Source organism: Amblyraja radiata, chromosome 25, assembly GCF_010909765.2.
Source record: "Amblyraja radiata isolate CabotCenter1 chromosome 25, sAmbRad1.1.pri, whole genome shotgun sequence".
In the NCBI taxonomy this organism is placed as follows: domain Eukaryota; kingdom Metazoa; phylum Chordata; class Chondrichthyes; order Rajiformes; family Rajidae; genus Amblyraja; species Amblyraja radiata.
The window spans coordinates 24,062,751-24,083,459 of NC_045980.1; the positions used below are offsets into that span (position 1 = coordinate 24,062,751).

Below are 20,709 nucleotides of genomic sequence, written 5' to 3' on the forward strand. Positions count from 1 at the left end.
CTCTGGGTGAAAATGTTTTTCCTCATCTCTGTTCTAAATGGCCTACCCCTTATTTTCTAACTGTGGCCCCCTGTTTCTGCATTCCCCCAACATCAGGAACATGTTTCCTGCCTCTAGTGTGTCCAATCCCTTAATAATCTTATATGTTTCAATAATATTCCCTCTCATCCTTCTAAATTCCAGTGTATACAAGCCCAGTTGCTCCATTCTTCCAAAGTCCCGCCATCCTGGGAATGAACCTCGTGAACCTTTGCTGTACTCCCTCAATAGCAAGAATGTCCTTCCTCAAATTTGGACACCAAAACTGCACACAATACTCCAGGTGTGGTTTCACCAGGGCCCTGTACAACTTCAAAATGACCTCTTTGCTCCTTTACTCAATTCCTCTTGTTATGAAGGCCAACATGCCATTAACTTTCTTCACTGCCTGCAGTACCTGCATAATTGCTTTCAGTGAATGATGTACAAGGACACCCAGCTCTCATTGTACTTCCCCTTTTCCTAACTTGAAACCATTGAGATAATAATCTGCCCCCCTGTTCTTGCCACGTGTACCAATTAAGGTTTTCTCTGAGATCTTCGGATTCCTCCCACACTCCAAAGACGTACAGGTATGTAGGTTAATTGGCTTGGCATAAACGTAAATTGTCCCTGGTGTGTGTAGCATTAGTGTGCGGGGATTGCTAGTCCATGTGGATTCGGTGGGCCGAAGGGCCTGTATCCACGCTGTATCTCTAAAACTAAATGACACCAAGAATTAATACATATTAAAATATTGACATAATCAGGGGATATAGAGTTACTACCGGAAAGTGGCATCGATAAAAGTTCAGACGATCTTATTGAATGATGAAGTAGATTTTTTTTTAAATGGGTAATTGTCCTGTATGCCTTCCTCTATTTACATTGGAATGTAAGTATGCCGATCAGCCAACACTGTTAGCTATAAAACCCCTGTCTCACGGTGCGAGTTGACACACGAGGTACCCCGAGTTAAAACATGTGGTAATAACGTACGATTAACGTAGCTGTAACCTCGGAACTCGTGTGGTTAAGAATTGAAACATTTTAACTCATTGTAAGAACGTAGTGGCCAGTCCGTTTACCTTAGTGTATCGTGAGTCTTTGTTGCACCCGTGACCCGTAACGTTATAATAGCCCATGACATTCCCAAGTGCTCCAAGGACCATGGCAGCCTCGTACCTCTCCATTGTACCGGCTTCCTGAAGCCTGAGCAAGAAGCGGCCGTCCCTCGACTGGGTCGAGTCCCCACACCGGGCTCTCCTGTAGTGTTGAAGCGTGTGGGAGGAACTGCAGATGCTGGTTTAAACCCACGAGGAGAGAGAAAAAGCCGGAGTAACTCAGCGGGACAGACAGCATCTCTGGAGAAAAGGACAAGAAGGGTCTCGACCCAAAACATCACCTATTTCTTCTCTCCAGAGCTGCTGCATGGCCCGCAACTCCTGTCTCACATTTGGCCTCTATCCCTCTAAACCTCTCATACCCACCAGGTTTCTGCAGAGTCTACAGTACAGCAAGGCTTGTGTTCCATTCAATATTTCCACCACCATCTCCCACTACCCTGGTAGTTACTCAAGAGTAACTCGGGAGAGGAACTTAGTAACTCGGGAGACGAACTTGGAACATCGCAGAAAACGGCAAACTTGTCATACCCGTGGGAACTCGGTTAAACTCTTGATCATACACTTGGGATCTCGTACACAACCACGAGTCTTTCACTTGGGGTACCTCGTGGGTCAGCTCCTACCGTGAGACAGGGCTTTTATGCACTTAAATGAAAAGAGCTTTTGCAGTGTCCAGTTGACACTTGGCTCCAACATTACTCAAATTAAGGTAAAGATGCAAACTCATTGTGTGAGGAATTAGCTCCCAATCACGAACCAGAAAGGCACAGCAATTAAATTCACTGACAACTTGGCTAGAGAGCAAAAGCAGCCTGCTTTTCAGATCTTCATTACTGATGCACAGACTAAAAAGTAAATCAAAGAGCAGGCGCTGGAAGAGAAGGAATGAGAATGGATCATGTGGCTGACACACCAAGTGCAGCTACTTATGTACAATGCCTGGAGGGCTTCAAAATCCAGTGAATTTATAAAATGTCATCTTCAAGAGCAAAAGGAAAGAAGGAAAACTGTCAATTTGTTATAGTGAATGTATGTAACATAGGAAAAATGCAAGCCCAGAGGCACAGTGGCTAATTGATAGCTTTCAAAAAGCTATACCGTCACAAGGGGCCCCAATCTAGTAGATGCTCACAAGGAACCCAATCTAGTAGATCTTATAGTATCTAGGTAGCATGATCCAGTTATATTTATACAAGATAAAGTCAACAACCAATTTTATTTTAATTACTCTGGCCTAAACATCAGAGGAATATGCACTTGTGTGTTTATAAAGTGTTCCTGTATTCCTTGAATCACATGTAATAATTTGTTACCAATCCATATGCCCAAAAGCTAGTAACTTTAAACAAAGATGTATTTAAACAACTTAAAATGGCTGCTCAGAAAACGTCTGAACTGTGGGAGATTTAAATTGCATGCTGTGAATTGTAGCCTGCAGCAAATTCTCCAACTTGCAACATTCTGCCAATCTTGAAGTGATGAACGGCCTAATAGAGACTCGGATTTAAACAGCAACTAATCACATCTTCCACAATGGGCTTTAGCTGACAACTGTCTTTCTTTTAGCTTAAGATTCTAGAACATATATATATTTACCTCATTATAGTTTCCCAATACCACAAAAGTCATATCCAAAATGTATTACCCCTCTGGACTGGAATAGGTAACTCCTTTTCAAATCAATTAGATCAAGAGAATATGTTCAGTAGAACCATTCTAAACTTATAGCATCAGGAATTATAAAAACATTGAAGACTAAGCTTACAATCTCAACTAGCTAATACAATTATAGGTATTACAGAAAAGTAGACCAAAGAGTATACTGTAGTCGTAATGTACTTTTTAAACAGAAGGCAGCTTGAAGTCTGCAGAATGACAATCTAACTTTATGGACTGAATCTATCTTTTTCATACAATATAATGGGGTGGAAGATTGCAACCTTCACGTGGTCCGCCCTGTTTCGACTAATGCAATTAACTCGACGTGCACAAACGGAAGATCAAATAGAACAAGTTGTCCAACAACTTTAGGCTGTGCACGCCACACGAAAGAAGATACAATATAATGTTCATTACAGTATTTGATTACAGCTGCTGTACATCAATTATGAAACACAAATTGCTTACCTGGTGAGATTATTTTCAGTCACTAGCTATCCCAGCTAAGGTCCCAAAACCATAATTAGACATAAGATAAAATGACTTTCAGTCTGAAGAAGGGGTGAGAGATTGCAACCTTCATGTGGTCCGTCCTGGTTCGACAAATGCAATCAACCCGGCGTGCACAATCAAATAAGATCAAATAAAACAAGTTGTCCTACATCTTTAGGCTATGAACGCCATACGCAAGAAGAAGAAGCAGAAGTCTGAAGAGGAATTCCGACCCAAAACGTCACCAATCCTTTTTCTGCAGAGATGCTGCCTGACCCGCTGAGTTACTCCAGCATTTTGTGTCTATCGGATCACATTAGCTCTGCAAAGCACAGTGAGGGCTGCAATAAAGTTATTCCTCTTACAAAAACCAGTGGCAGTGTGGGAAAAGAATAAAAGACTCTTACAATGGTCATACTGCTACATTTTCATATAATCCAAAAGTCACCAGCGCAAAGGAGCTAGTTCCACTGCACCAAGCAGAATTGATCCAATCTGGTGGTTTGCCAGGAGCACATGATAACTTAAATCTACAGAAAAACCACCACATAAAGTCTCAGAATCCACCGTATGACTGCAGATCACCTGGGTTACATATTTATACGCTGACATTAACACATTCTTGTACACCAAGACAAGCTTACTGCTTTCCATGTGCAAGAACACAGTAAAACAGATGGAACAGATATCCGTGGAGTTGAAGTGCTACTCTTTCCCTAATGGTTGTTAGGAATGTATCTCCAAATCACCACCCAATCTGGATATAAATGAGCATTCTTTCATTATTACTAAATTGGTATACCGGGATTCTTTGTCCAATGCCATCACAAACAGCCACAAGCCACAATTCATGTAATGGACCCAGCATTATTTACCCGAGCAAAACCAATATAGTCAGACTATTTTCACCCACATCCAGGGAATGCAAAATAAGAAAATTGCAGTGAAGTTAAAATGGAAGTGTTGACCAACAGCAATTCAAAATGGGGACAAAAGGACTTAAAGTTAGGCAAAACAAGGATGCTTTTATGTGGATACAATATGGAATAACAGAATTTGAGCCCAGATAGAATGAATTATTATCCCATGTATTTCATCAGGCCAGCTGATCAGGGTCCAGCATGATACAGCTAAGAGGAAGGATAAGGATGGGAAGTTAAGAGAACCATGGATGATCAAAGAGGTTGTAAATTTGGTAAAAATAAAAGAGAAAGGAAGTGTATGCAAAGTTTAGAAAGGTGGAATCAGACAAGGCCCTTGAGGAAAATAAAGCACCCAAGATAGAACTTAGATAGAAGATAGAAGCAGGCAATTAGAAGGGCCAAAAGGGGCCACGGAACGTCATTGGCAAAGTTAAGGTGGATAAATTCCTAGGGCCTGATGGGATTTATTCCAAGATAGTGACAGAAGAGAGGAGTTTGCAGAGACCTTGATGAAGATCTTTGTATCTTCTCTAGCCAGGGCGAGGTCCCAGAGAACTGGAGAACAGCTAATGTTATTCCTTTGTTTAAGAAGGGAAGTAGAGACAATCCAGGAAATTATAGGCCGGTGAGCCTCATGTCTGTGGTAGGGAAACAGTTGGAGAGATTTCTTCGAGATAGGATTTACTCCTATTTCAAACAGAATGGGCTAATTCGAGACAGTCAGCACGGCTTAGAATCATCGAAACATAGAAAATAGGTGCAGGAGTAGGCCATTCGGCCCTTCGAGCCTGCACCGCCATTCAATATGATCATGGCTGATCATCCAACTCAGTATCCTGTACCTGCCTTCTCTCCATACCCCCTGATCCCTTTAGCCACAAGGGCCACATCTACCTCCACTTTATCCGTGGCAAGTCACATCTCCATAACCACACCTCTGCTACAGCCACAGTCACTCAAGGCGTTCCCCAAGGCTCCGTACTCGGCCCCCTCCTCTTCATCATCTACATCCTCCCCCTTGGTCAGATACTCCGCCACTTCAACGTGGACTTCCACTGTTACGCCGATGACACCCAGATCTACCTCGGCACAAAATCCCCCCACAACCCCCCCTCTCCCATATCAACTCCTGTTTGTCAGCTATAAAAACCTGGATGCAACATAACTTCCTCAAACTCAACAGCGATAAAACAGAATTCCTCCTCATAGGCTCCAAATCCACACTCAGCAAAATCAATAACCCCACTCTCACCATCGACGGCACCACTGTCTCCCCATCTCCCCAGGCCCGCAACCTTGGCGTGATCTTTGATTCCATCCTCTCCCTTGAGCCTCACATCCGCCATGTAATTAAAACCTCCTTCTTTCACCTCCGCAACATCGCCAAAATCAGACCCTCTCTCACACCTCCCGCTGCTGAAAGACTCATCCATGCCTTCATCTCCTCCCGACTGGACTACTGCAACTCACTTCTCCTTGGCATCAGCTCCACCTACATCAACCGACTCCAACTGGTCCAGAACGCAGCCGCCCGACTCATCACCCACACCAAATCCTGGCATCACATCACTCCAGTCCTCAAACAACTTCACTGGCTTCCCATCTCCCACCGGATCACCTACAAAATCCTGGTCCTCACCTACAAAGCCCTCCACCATCTGGCCCCCCCCATATCTCACTGACCTCCTCTCCCCCTACCAACCCTCACGGTCCCTCAGATCCACATCAGCCGGTCTCCTCTCCATCCACAAATCCAACCTCCGCAGTTTTGGGGACAGAGCCTTCTCCAGGGCAGCTCCCAGGCTCTGGAACTCCCTCCCCCAACTGATCCGCAATTCCGTGTCCCTCACCATCTTCCAGTCCCGCCTCAAGACCTTTCTCTCCACCTCTGCCTATCCTTAGCCCCACGTCCCCCTCCCTTTTCATCTATGCTTGAATTGCCTCATATTGTGTTTTGAATTGAATTCTGTCTTTAATTTGTGTACTAGTCATGTCTCTACTATTTATTTCATTCCGCTTACATGTTTTTCCTCTACTTGCTAAATTTTTGTAAGGTGTCCTTGAGACTCTTGAAATTTATTATTATTATTATTATTACAAACTCGATTGAGTTTAAGGAGGAGACAAAGTATAAAGTATTCTTTATTGTCATTCAAACTTTTGGTTTGAACAAAATTACATGCCTTGCAGTCATGACAGAGAATAAAATAACAGAACACACAATGAACACAGTTTAACATCGACCACAGTGAGTCTACCAGGCATCTCCTCACTGTGATGGAAGGCAAAAGTCTTAAAGTCCTTGTCTCTTCCTTCCTCGTTCTCCCTTTGCGTTGAGGCAATCCAGGCTTTCGATGTTGGGCCCCCCGCCGGGTGATGGTAAGTCCCGCGGCCGAATCCGAGTTCCGCGAACGGGCTGGTTCAAACTCCGCAGCCCAGGGTGGACGAAGCTGCCACCCTCCAGTCCAACGGACGAATCCGTTGTTGCGGGAGCTCCGGAGAATCGGTCACCAACCTAGGACCTGCGAGCTCCCGATGCTGTCGTCCACTGGGCCGAAGCCTCCGAGGCCCTGAAGTCGGGCCGCCGCCGCAGCACCACCACAGCCCTGAAGTCGGCCAGCTTCTCGATGGTGAGTCCTGGCTCTGCCTCTGGAGCCTCGAGGTCGGCCCCTCCGCGATTAGGCCTCAGCGCAGACGGAGACGGAGACGGAGACCGAGATACGACAAAGAAAAGGTCGCATCCCCTAGAAGGAAGAGACTAAAACAAGTTTCCCCCGCCCCCCACACATACACAACTAATAATAAACTAAAACATATGTCCAAAAAGACAAAAGAAAAAAAAAAGAAAAAAGACAGACGGACGGACTGCAGGCGAGCGGAGCCGCAGCTGCTTGGGCAGCGCCACCACTTCCGTAAAAACTGCGGAAAGGTGTTGTCTACATGGATTTCAGCAAGTCATTTGATAAAGTCCCTCATATAGGGAAAATTAAAATGCACGGAATCCTTGGTGACAATCATTTGGATTCAGAAGTGGCTGATTCATAGAAGACAAAGGGTTGTGGTGGAAGGACGTTATTCTGACTAGAGGGATCTGTGTTGGGATCTCTGTTGTGTGATATATACCTGGTGTAACTTTAGATGGGTTGGTTAATAAGTTTGCAGATGACACCAAAATTGGTGGAGTTGCCAGCGACCAGGAAGGTTGTCAAAGAATAGAGCGAGATATAGATCAGCTACAGAAATGGGCAAACAAATTGCAGGTGCAGTTTCATCTGAGCAAGTATGAGATTTTGCACTTTGGGAGGTTGAATGCAAGGGGTAATGGCAAGACCTTTAACAGCATTGATGTACAAAATGATCTGAGGAAGGGTTTCTACCCAAAACGTTGCCTATTTCCTTCGCTCCATAGATGTTGCCGCACCCGCTGAGTTTCTCCTGCATTTTTGTCTACCTCCTGACCTCCAATATGGTCTGTGTGAAGCTTGCATGTTCTTCCAATGACTATAAGCATCTATAGGTTATTCCAGTTTCATCCCAAACCCAAAAATGTGCGAGTTGATTAATTGGCCTGTGGAAATTATTCCTGGCATAGGTGAGTAGCTGAATCTTGGATGTGTTGATAGGATTCCAGGGAGAGTAGGCTATGCAGAAATTTAGGAGGGCAATGAATGTGCTTTGTGAGCCAGCGGAGATTTGACAGCAAAATACAGCTTCTTTCCTGTGAGATATTGAAGAAAAGCAAAAGTTCCAGGAAGAGCAAAGTACCGTTCAGCTCCTAGCACAGTGGTCATTAGGTCCACAGATTCTCATCACACTCATCAATTCCAAAGTTCGATTGATGGCACAGATAATTATCTTCAAAGGTTCACACAAATTCGCCACTGGGCCATTTTCGACAGATTTCCTGTGAACATGTACAGTACATTCCAAAGCTTTGTTCAAAATGACATAAAAAATGTACGTGTCAAAGCAGTTTGAGGTTTGAAATAGGTAATTATAGAGTCACTGGACAACTCAGTACCATTACAGCATTATCATGTTGCAGGTAATTAACTCAGAAGCTCACAATGTGTGAAGATCAACAACTCTGTTCTAAGCTAATCAAATAAGTATCACACACACAAAGGTGGGAAGAGTTCCAGACCATCTGTATTCAACACTTTTATTGTGGTAGCAGGTAAACCTGCTTGTGAACAAATAAGAGACATGAAAGACTAATGGGAGAAAGTACAAAACCCGCCTTGAACGGGCAACGGTAGGGAAGGAATGGATAAGATACAACACACACACACACACACACATATTCATTGCAAAAACACGCTGATTGGGAGTCTGTAAACCTCTAACCGTGCAGAAATCTCTTATTTATATCTAATGTCAGATCGTGTGGAATTAAAGTTTTCAACAAAATAACCTTAAAGAGGCTCAGAACCAAATTAACACAATGATTATACAGCATTGTGTTCAAAAAGGAACTGCAGATGCTGGAATATCGAAGGTACACAAAATTGCTGGGGAAACTCAGCGGGTGCAGCAGCATCTATGGAGCGAAGGAAATAGGCGACGTTTCGGGCCGAACATTGTGATCAGCTACACAATGCTCAATGTATCCTGGTCTAGGTGATAACGTCAGTGAAGCACCTAAAGACTGGAACTAATTTACAACCTCCAGGCAACAAAATCTATCCTTAGCTTGAACACACTAAGCAACCCCAATATCGAGTGGCTAAACTGTCTTACAGGGCACCGTGGAACACGAATCAAATACTATCTTTTGATTCCAGAATTAATATGGAAAGCCTTCACGGAATGAAGCAAATCACAATACACAAACATATAATGAATACAAGATTGGGTTACATAATGCTGAGCAAGATTGAAAATTGAGATTTTTCGATGAGCAGTCAGAACATTTGGTGCAAACTCCAAAGACGTATGGATTTGTAGGTTAATTGGCCTCTGTAAATTCCACCTAATGTGTAGGGAGTAGATGCGAAAGTTGGAAAGCATGAAACTAATGTGAATGGGTGATCAATGGCCGTCATGGGCTCAATGGGCCGAAGGGCATGTTTCCATGCTGGGTCACTAAACTAAAAAAACTGCGCAACGGTTCTTTATTATCACATGTGCAGACATACAGTGAAATTCTTTTTGCATACAGTTCAATAAAGTATTGCCATACGTATGGGTATGGAGAGAAGGCAGGTACAGGAAACTGAGTTGGATGATCAGCCATGATTATATTGAATGGCCGTGCAGGCTCGAAGGGCCGAATGGCCTCCTCCTGCACCTATTTTCTATGTTTCTATGTACAGGACAGAGAGCTTTGGAGAACATGGAGAAGTTGGAAAACAATTGGTGCAGCAACATGGTAATTCATTCCAAACTCAATCCACACATTGAAACATGACCTTCCACTCCTACAAAACTCACATCATATGTCTAATGTATATCCGTCAGTTCTGTGTTGACAGGAGCAAGATCTTTCACTTGCAAACACTGACCTGATACCTATACATCTTCCTAAACCTTACTCACTAATAGCCCAGAGGGGAAAAGCACAGCTTGCTGTAATATCAAGGTAAGCAGGCCTAAATGCCTTTGAAGAGTTAGAAAATTGCATGTAAGATGTAGAATTGGCATCCCAGGCTCAAAAGAAGAGAAGCTAGGGTTTACAACTTATTGATTTCTGAGTCAAAGTGCAGAGATGACAGGAAATAATGGGAGAGAAAAATAAAAGCTTATCTCTAGTTTGAATAGATGAAACAATCCAAGCATTCAACAATTAAATTGTCACCACATTCTTATTGGCTGCCTCGCCAACAGTCAGTCTGTCTGTCCCTTTCTTCTGTTTTTTTTAGCATGTGTTAAATGTATGTTTTTAGTATTCTTTAGCTTGTTTTGTGTGGGAGGTGGGGGTGGGGGTTGGGGGAAACTTTCTCTAATCTCTTACCTCGACTGAAATGCGATTTTTTTCGGTATCGTATCTCCATCTGCACTGCAGCCTAACATCGAGGAGTTGGCGGCCTCTGCTGAAGACCGATTTCTAGATCTCCACTGCGGGTGCAAGCGGACTTAACATCGTGGAGCCCGCGATCCCTTTGACAGGGATCGACCTCTGAGCTCTACCGCAGGAGCCTGCTGACTTTAACATCGTGGAGCCTGCGGTCTCTGGTTAGAGACCGACTTTGGGAACTCCAAGCCGCAGGAGCTTCGACTGCCCCGACATGGGAGCTTCGATCACCTCGACGGATGGCTCGACTGTCCCGACCGTGGGAGAAGAATGTGGGAAGAAGATTGGACTTTATTGCATTCCATCACAGTGAGGAATGTGGGGAATCCGCTGTGGTGGATGTTTATGTTAACTGTTATGTAGTTGTGTGTCTCGGTGCTTTTTTTTGGTTTGGCTGTATGTTCATTCGCATATCACTGTACCTTAATTGGTACATGTGACAATAAACGACCTTTGAAACCTTTGAAAGATTTATATCTTACTAAACATTGAAATGGCACCTTTACAATCTGACTGGTGCTGGACCGCAAAAAAATCTGAACCACAGATATTCTCCCATCACTTTCCTCAAGCAAGTAAGCTATTCTTGTTAAATATCGATACTCCTCTGGTCACACAAGGGTTCTGAGAACCGTCAGTAACCTTTCCTGCAAGTCAGAAATGCTGTTGGCTATGATCACAAAGGTTGCACTGGTAGGTTAATTAACTACAGATCCCAGATAAATTTAGATCTTAGTCACAATTAGTTAATTAGTAATGATTTGAACCCCACTCAATTATGTTTTATATTGGCTTATTAGTACCTGTACCAACAAAAAGTAATGGCACATAGACACAAAATAACTACACCTGTGGGAAGTGGGAATTTTAATCACGAGAGGTGATAGAGTTAAAATTATTGGTGAAGCACAGATTTAAGGAGAGGGGAAAGATTTAAAAGGGACTAGAGGGGTAACATTTTCACAGAGGGTGAATATGGGATGAGCTGCCTGAGGAAGCTGTCAAGGCGGGTACAATTGCTATGTGTAAAAGACATTTGGATGGGTATATGGATGTTTGTTTTTTAAAGGTGTAAAAGGACAGGTAAATTTGCCCAAACACAGGCAAATTGGACTAGTTCAGATAGACATTTGGCAGCATGAATGAGTTGGACCAAAGGGCCTGTTTCTGTGCTGCACAACTCTGGCTCTATGAATTTCACCGTGCATTTACTTCCATAACTCTACTTCAATCTACCTTTACCAGACCCCAGCTCTACACACGTTCTTGTTCTTCTTTCTATAAGGACACTGGCAATTTTTTTAACCAGCTCAGTTTCTTTTCTATATCAATCTCTGCCACATGGACCACAATCACTGGCTCTGCACAAACTCATGCATTTAATATTGGCAAATACAACCTGCCCTTTATGGTTTTACTTCAGTCCATTTTCTAAACTGATAACATAGAGGAAAGAGGTCAAATGACATTTGACAAATAAATACATTCTTCCCACTTCATCTAATCTTATTGGGCAGCATTAACAAATTGAAGGCTAAAGAACTGTTATGAGAAAGTTCCAAGAAATGTTATTAGAGAACAACAGCTATGTAGTGCATAGGGGCAAGCAGTTTCACAACAGCATTACACCAGAATTGCCACAGCAGTGTTATAAAGAATGGCATGGTGCCCTCATGATTTGAATCTGATTGGTAGAATGTCCCATGCCTTTCAGTAATGTATTAAAACAAATGACATTGCTGATGAAAACATAATATCATTGATGCTCAGTTATTTAAGACCTACCTGCCACGCAGCAGCTATGCTCTGTTGCCTCAGCCCATCTATCCCAAGACGTTCGAGTTCTTGTTGCCTGTATTTGTCGTACTGCCAGTATCCCACATAGCCACTGCCCGTGGCTACTATCAGGTGCAAAGGACGGATACGTGTCCTGGCTCCAAAAGAGATAGTCTGCAAAATCCGGTGATCTGTTTAGATCAAAAACAAAAATAAGCAGGATGTTGGGTAGACTTAATTTGTGTTAATTTGTGTTTTGTTGTTTATTATTATATGTATGGCTGCAGGCAACGACATTTCGTTCAGACCGAAAGGTCTGAATGACAAATAAAGGATCTAAGTCTAAGTCTAATCGATCTACAGCCAATTTTATCACTAATACAAAGAACGTTATTTTTGTCCACCACTTGTTGCCGTGACGTCTGGTATAAATTGTTGCGATATGTACAGAGATGACTGATCAGACTGATCTGGAACGTTTTTTTCACGGAAATGTAAGGATTCTGTCACATCAATAGTTCTTGATTCAAGACTCTTTACTCTTTTATTTTTTATTTCAGCTTCAGATGAACAAACACCACTTTTTATGCATGCACATCAAACAGGACAATGCAATGTTGGTTATTTTCAATGTTTCAATGTTTAAACTCTTCGGGAATGTTGTAAGAGGATCATTCAATCTCATTTTCTGTCCTCAGTTCATATTTCAGAAAGTAGTTGTTTTGATATTCTGTCATCCAACATTCTTCTGACATGTCCTGCCCACCTGATGTTTGCTGGGGACGTTTGTCCAGGACATCTGTGTGCCTGGAATCTTGCCTTGTCTCTTGTTGTGAAGTATTCGATGTAGGTATATGGTTGGAAGTGGTTAATCTGTCTGGCACATCTACCATAACATGTTACACGATACACAATGGCACAAGACCTTGTGCCAATGTATTAAAACAAACGACACCGCTGAAAAATGACATTAATAATGCCCAGTTACCAATGACCTACCAGCCGTGCAGCAGCTACTCTCTTGCATCGGTTCTTCTATCCCACAAAATCCATCAACAAAATAATTATAGTTTTGACCTTCCCAACTTGGATTGGGTCTGGGTAGAATACATTGAATTGCAAAGCACAAGTGAAGAGACAGATGACCACATATTTATTTCTGCTGACAAGCACAATTTGCTCTTGCTCATCAAATTTCATTGACGAATACATACGGTAGTTCCTTAAACAAGAAGAGATGCTTCAGGAAGGAGAATAGACTGTTTTTAATGATGACATCACAGTGTTACATACTTACTTCCAGAAAATATCTTTGTTAGAGGAAATGATTCAATCTTTGAACACCAGCGAAAGTAGGAATGAGGAACTTGGGGCCAAAATAATAAGATGACTATGCTGGTCACATGTAGAATGTCGTAAGATCAAGCAGAGCAAAGGTTGGCTACAATGCTGACACAATATTGCCAATACATCACTTTGCACAATTATTAATTTAAACTTTAGTCTCCAATCACTTTTTCCCAGACACGATCAGTACTTGCTTCATTTCTTAGTAAAGGTTCACTTCTATTACTAAATCCAGCAGTGATACTCTGCTTGAATTTCTTGTGCACTGCATGAGTGAACTCCCATGAAGGAGTCTGACAAAAACGCCATTCCTTTTCCCCCGCTTCCCTGACTCATTTTACTAGTTTATTTGGGGCTATTTTAAATCTCTGGTGATTATATGCTACACGTTGTTTCCACTTCTGCTAATAAAGTGTTTCCAATAGTCGGATTGATCCCTTTATATCCTTGTGGCCAGGGTTGGGACTCACAGATATTGTCACAGGTGGGGCAGAGGGGGCTCTTTCAGCACTTACAAGGGGTGTATGTGTGCTATTGAATGCATGGACATTCTCAATAAATGCTTGCTCTCCATTTTGAACGCTCATGGGCCGAGCACATTCAGGGATCAGTGGCAGTGTTACACATTTTTCAAGTCAACACCCTCAAACCTTTTCCATAGTGTCCATTTATGGCGTTTGGTGTCAACCATGCAAACAATGTAATCCTAACTGTATCAACTGAATGTAATGAGAGCTTCAGTGCTGAGGGCGCTGCACAAGGAGAGTTCCTTTATTAATCCCGTTTATAGATTTGTGGATTTTACTGAATTAGCATTGGAAGTACCCATCCAGTACATGCCCCCAAAACATACAGGAGAACAGCAATTCTGCTGTCTAATACATCATGAACATTGTACTAGGTTTGAGGTTTTGACATTCAAGCACTTTTTCCCCTCGATGACCAAAGCCATGCTGATCCACTGAAGTAATTAATTTTATCATCGACAGGTGCTTTCCAAGATATGGTAAGCAGTCTATATATTCCAAGGTATCATAATTGATCTTTATTTTCAGATGGCAGATGCAATAGGGCTGTTAAATGCAAGGCCTATTCTCTGAAATGCTTCAGTGAACAAATCAACAACTTGGAATTGGTCTCCAAATATGCAGATGCTCAAACTCTGCCTGCGTAATGCAGCTTGATGTTTAAAATGTGGTGTGATCTTGATCCTGGAATGGAGGCGAGATAAATTGAACTGTTTCCCATCTGTCACCAAGACTAGTTCCACTTCAGTGAGAAACGTATTGCGGGTAAGGTGCAGTATCACCACTAGGGTGCGCATGACCAACCCAAGCTTCATCTAATATTGCACGTCAACAAACAGCTCCCTCAAGAGGAACTGTCTTGTTTTAAAAACAAATTGTATGTCTGTATTGTACTTTCAATGTGACAGATAGTTAATCCCATAATTGCGGTACTTCTGATCAAGGAATAACTCACAAGAGATTTTGAAACAAAAGAAAACGCAAGAGACTGCATATAATGAAGTCTTAAGCAAAAAATAAGACTCACAAATTAAATTCATTCACCCAAGTTAAGGTACCAATCTGCTGAATGCTTCCAGTGTTTTCCTTTTATTTCAATTAAATGATAGACAACTGTTTACTTTGCTGGGACAGCTAAATCTTTTTTTTGTGTAAATTTGATTGCTCAGTGCTGATCATAGTTGCCAAGTTTATAATAGCTTTCAAAATTCTGTCAGTAAAACTTTGTAGTTACATCCATGGAAACAACTATTTTCTTGGACACTGTTCTCAAGCTTGTCACTACACAAGTTAATAAGTAACCCCAATGCATTTGGCATTATTACGCAGGGCTGCCAACTCTCACGCTTTGAGCGTGAGACTCACGCCCTCAAGCAAACTCTCACGCCCTCACGCTGATCAGAAATTTCTCACACTCAGTGGTGAGAAATGTTGTGATCAACGAAAATTTCAAAACTCGGATAAACTGCATGGTCCGTGGGTGTTGGAGAGCCGGGGCTGCGGGAGGGATGGGAGCAGAACCAGCAGCGGAAACAGATGCGGGGAGCGGGGACTTGCGGGTGTTTGCGGCGCTGTCGAGTGTTTGCGGGGCTGACGCTGCAGCTCCGGCCATGGAGCACTTCGGACAGTGCGAGTCTCCCAGGCCGCGGAGCCGTCGGAAGCGTTGCACCGCTGCCGCTGCCGCGAGAGTCTCTGTGCCGAAGGGACAGACTCTCAAAGGGAGGTGAAAAGAGAGAGAGGGGAAGGAGGCAGGGAGACAGTGGGGGGAGAGAGAGGGGGGTGAGAGGAGAGAGAGGGGAGAGACAGAGGTGGCATGAATGGAGAGAGAGAAGAGGGAGAGGGGGGGAGAGAGAGATAGGGGAGAGAGAGATAGGGGAGAGAGAGGGGGGAGAGTGAGGTGGGAGAGGGGGGGGAGAGAGAGAGGGGGGTGAGAGGGAAGAAAGAGGGAAGAGAGAGGGGGTGGAGAGGAAGGAGAGGGTAGGAGAGAATGGGAGAGAGGGGGAAGAGAGAGGGGTGGTAAAAGAGAGAGGGAGAGAGAGGGAAAGAGAGAGAGAGATGGGGGGGCAAAGAGAAAGAGGAGATAGAGAAAGATGAGATAGAGACAGAGGAGAAAGAGAGAGGGGAGAGAGAGCCAGGGGGAGAGTGAGGTGGGAGGGAGAAATGGGGGAGAGAGGGAGAGAGATGAGAGAGGGGGGAAGAGAGAGAGGTGAGAGGAGAGACAGAGAGAGAGGGGAGAGTGTGTAGAGAGGGAGAGAGAGGGAGAGATAGAGAGGGAGGGAGAAAGAGAGAGAGGAGGGAGAGGGGGGATGAGAGGGAGACAGAGAGAAGAGGGGGAGAGGGAGAAGAAAGAGAGGGAGAGAGAGGGGGGAGAGAGAGTTAGGGGAAAGAGAGGGGCGAGAGAGTTAGGGGAAAGAGAAGGGGGAGAGAGGGGGAGAGGGGAGAGGGGGGAGAGAGAGGGGAAGAGAGGAGAGAGAGAGGGGGGAGAGAGAGTTATGGGAAAGAGAGGGGAGAGGGGGGGAGAGAGAAGAGAGAGGGGACGAGAGAGAGGGGGGGAGGGAGGGGGGGAGGGAGAGAGGGGGGGGGAGGGGGAGGGGGGGAGCGAGGGGAGAGAGAGCGGAAGAGAGAAGAGAGAGGGAAGGGGAGAGAGTGAGAGGGGTGAGACAGGGGAGAGAGAGAGAAGGGGAGAGGAGAGAGAGAGAAGGGGAGGGGAGAGAGAGAAGGGGAGGGGAGAGAGAGAAGGGGAGGGGAGAGAGAAGGGGAGGGGAGAGAGAAGGGGAGGGGAGAGAGAAGGGGAGGGGAGAGAGAGGGGGAGAGAGAGGGGGTTGAGAGGAGAGAGAGTGGAAGAGAGGGGGAGAGAGAGAGGGATGAGAGTGAGGTGGGGGTTGAGAGGAGAGAGAGTGGAAGAGAGGGGGAGAGAGAGGGGGGAGAGAAAGAGAGGGGGAGAGAGAGGAGAGAGAGAGGGGAGAGAGAGGGGAGAGAGAGGGGAGAGAGAGGGGAGAGAGAGGGGGGAGAGAGGGGGGAGAGAGGGGGGAGAGAGGGGGGAGAGAGGGGGGAGAGAGGGGGGAGAGAGGGGGGAGAGAGGGGGGAGAGAGGGGGGAGAGAGGGGGGAGAGAGAGGGAGATGGGGATAGAGAGGCAGGGCTGCCAACTCCCATGCATTGAGTGTGAGAACCACGCATTTCACCAAATTCTCACGCTGATCACAAATTTCGCTCACTCTGTTGTGAGAAATTCTGTGATCAACGAAAATTTCAAAACTCATATCAACTGCATGGGCCGCGGGTGTTGGAAGCAGAAGCAGCGGCGGGGACAGATGCGGACGGGGAGTGGGGCTGGAGAGTGTTTGCCGGGCTGGCGAGTCGCTCACTGCAGCTCCGGCCATGGAGCAGCCTCAGTGCAAGAGTTCCGGGCCGTCGGAGGCGTTGAAGCGTTGCGCTGCTGCCGTGAGAGTCTCTGTGCCGAATTTGCCCAGGTGACCGGCATGGATCAGGCTGCGGCTCGGTGCATCCTGGAGGACAACCAGTGGCTGCTGGAAGTAAGTACCAAGCACTGGGTAGATACGGTGGAAGAAAGTGGACTTCAAATGGGGGTGGTTGGTGAAAGCATCCTGCTTGCCTGTTAGATTTTCACTTACTGTAACTGCAGGAAAAATGTTCCCGATGTTGGGGGCGTTCAGAACCATGGGTCATAGTTTAAGAATAAAGGGGGGGCCAGTTAGGACTGAGATGAGAACAAACTTTCTTCACGCAGAGAGTTCTGAATCTGTGGAATTCTCTGCCACAGAAGGCAGTGCAGGCCAATTCACTGGATGTTTTCAAGAGAGAGTTACATTCAGTTCTTGGGGCTATCAAGGGATATGGGGAAAAAACAGGAAAGAGGTACTGATTTTAGATGAATAGCCATGATCATATTGAATGGCAGTGCTGGCTCGATGGGCCGATGGCCTATTCCTGCACCTATTTTCTATGTTTCTATGCTTGAGTATATGGCAATAAAACTCGATCACTTAATTTTGAAGCATTCATGCATGGTGGAGGTATAATGTAGTCATAGAGCGATACAGTGTTAAACAGGCCCTTCAGTGCAACTTGCCCACACCCGCCAACATGTCCCCCAGCTACGCCACCTGCTTTTGGTCCATACCTCCAAACCTGTCCTATCCATGTATCATTCTAACTTTTTCTTAAATGTTGGGATGGTCCCTGCCTCAACTACCTCCTCTGGCAGCTTGTTCCATACACCCATCACCCTTTGTGTGGATAAAGTTACCCCTTAAAAAGTTACCTCTTAAAAATACTTCATACAAAAAACATTGAAATCATACTTCTACAGTGCACTAAAACATGATTTTAATACATCAAATTTCAAAAAGTTCCTACCCTGGGAGGGGGACACACCCTTCTTCCACACCCTCTCCCCACTCGGTTGCTCCACTCCCTCACCGGGTACCCCCAAGGCCAGTGATCAGTGATCGCACAGCCTCCCCCCCCCCTTTCAAAAATGCTCCAATCCAATTTAAAGCATACATATTGCATTCAAGTGTAAGTTAAAAGACTCGCTACAGTATGCACCATATTACACAATTTCAAGCTGAAAAATGCAAATGTTCCGTACCAATGGGAGGGGACACCCTCCCCTCCCACCCCCCCCCCCCCCCCCCCCCCCCCCCCGGTCGCTATGCTCCCTCGGGCTTGGTCTCTCGCAATTTCTCACTCCCAACTCTCACCCAATGTTGGCAGCCCTGTATTACGTTGGGAAATCAAATACCCCTATTTCTTCCTAGAAAATAAATATTGGTAGGTGCTCCTTGCTACAGAGGTATCAGACTATCCAAACTGCTAGCAGCACTAATTCTGAATGGTTATAATTTAGTACACCACTGTTGGTGATCTTCAGACAGTGGTCAGAGGCTCTTAATCTTGAGATTTGATCTAAAAACAAGAAAACTGTTTCTCTGCTCCTCAAATCTCTTCAGCAGGATCTAAACTGTCCGGGTGACTACATGCATGTCAACCAGTAGTTCTTTATCAATTCCTCTGAACCTTCCCCAACAGCACAAAGTAAGTCCTTGATGTTGCAAACATTGATGGGGGTTGAGCACTTTACACCCTGCAGCAGAGCAACTTGAATTAAAGATTGCATCTACCAAAGATCAGCAGAAAGCACCTTCAGCTTTCAATGAGAATGTTGCAGATGCAAAATCTACTGTCGCAACTTGAACACACAACTCAGATTGATAGAGGGTAGAGAGAGTGTGCTGCACAGAAAAAGGAAGTAAAAGGGAAGCAACTTTAAATCAAGTCCCCTACATCTTCTCATTGAGCACATAAGATCCGGTTATTATTATAAAAGGTAATGTGCTTTCTTGTGCCTTGAGCTTTCCTGTGCTTTCCCTTCCTGTGCCTTGAGCAACACTTCCCTCCCACCCACCCCCTGCTCTACCTTCAGAAAATATTACTACATGGATTACCTGTTCATTTGCTTAAATTTGATTTAATGGGAATTTTGTGGTGGGAAAATTGGCTGCTTTGATAGATTTCAAAATCCCATCACCCATGTTTTTGAGTAATCGCCTCTCAATAACTGTAGCTTAAAAATCACTCAGCTTTTTAAGGCCTTCACTGAAAAAAACAGCTTAAAAAAATACCCAAGACAATTGCATACTTACAGTTTGAAAATCTTCGAATGGGGACTCTTAAACAGCATGGAGCGGGCGAGGAATGAAGCGCACACCATATTGGCCTTAAACTAGGAAGGAGGGAGAAAGAGAATTCACTGTTAAAATGTAGCAGAACCCACTACTTTGTCCAAAATAGCCAGAGCAATCAACCAAGTTGGAAGCTTACATGATAGGCCCAGCATCTGCTATAGCATGAATGAAAAAAAATGTAGCCCTTATTACTGAGGCAAAACTTTACTTTTCAGTTTTGTTATGATCCCTTGTTCGCCTAGTACCACATTGGAGCCAAAGAGAAAAACCTGCTGCAATGAGACCATATCATCCATATGAAACGTTTCCCTGATGGAATTCAATATTTACAAAGCTGCCTCTGGGACTACTCTTGGTCATGGGTGACTTGAATTAGACAATGACACTTTGTGAAACATCCCTAGCCAATGGGCACCACAAAAAGCATTTTACTGAAATCAAACTTGCAAAAAACTTGCTTTAACATTCATTTCAGACCAGCTGCTCAGATTGCTAGTGATTTCCCTCCAACCTGGGAGGAAGAACATTACAATAATGAGTGCTGAACATTAAGATTTCAAATTGATTATCGACCTGTGCATAAGGCATGTCTGAGGATATCATGCTAACCTGTGAATTATTTTTTACCTCCTGGAGTGGAAAAAACAAATCCAATGGGCTGTGATTATGCAAAAGTTTAATGCCAGCAGGACACTTCTAGCTGTTCTGATATCATGCATATTAGGATGCAGATTAAATCCTACAGTTGATCCTTACATTGATATCGCAATTAAAACCCAATGCTGAATATCCTTAGTGTCCAATGTTTAGTATACTCACATTAAAAACACTAAATTCAAACTACGGCTATAGTTGTGTTCATTAGAAACATTGTGTTATACAAAATCACATTATAAAGACATTTATGTCAAAGGGAGAGGGTTTCAGGGTCGCAATAACTAAGTTATCCCCCCCCCCCCCCAAAGCTTTTCAAAATAACAGTCTGTACAATAGCAACTAGTTTAGTTTTGGTACAAAAGCGAAAAGTACTAAAAGCTGTACGTTCCAAGTGTAAATCAAAGTGATTGCTTGTCAATTTCAATAAACACCTGTGGTTAAAGTAGCAGTATGTTTTTAAG

The 20,709-nt window shown here is 44.2% G+C and overlaps 1 protein-coding gene across 3 annotated transcripts in view; it reads right to left on the minus strand.

The window, feature by feature from the left end:
- pisd (phosphatidylserine decarboxylase) overlaps nt 1–20,709 on the minus strand; it is an 85,810-nt gene that overhangs the window by 60,827 nt on the left and 4,274 nt on the right. For all 3 annotated transcript variants that reach the window (XM_033043490.1, XM_033043489.1, XM_033043494.1), the window contains 2 exons: nt 19,550–19,629; nt 12,018–12,199 (listed from right to left, as the gene is read on the minus strand). In XM_033043490.1, the coding sequence (XP_032899381.1) occupies nt 12,018–12,199; nt 19,550–19,629 (262 nt within the window). Of the gene's footprint in view, nt 1–12,017; nt 12,200–19,549; nt 19,630–20,709 lie in introns of those variants that run through there.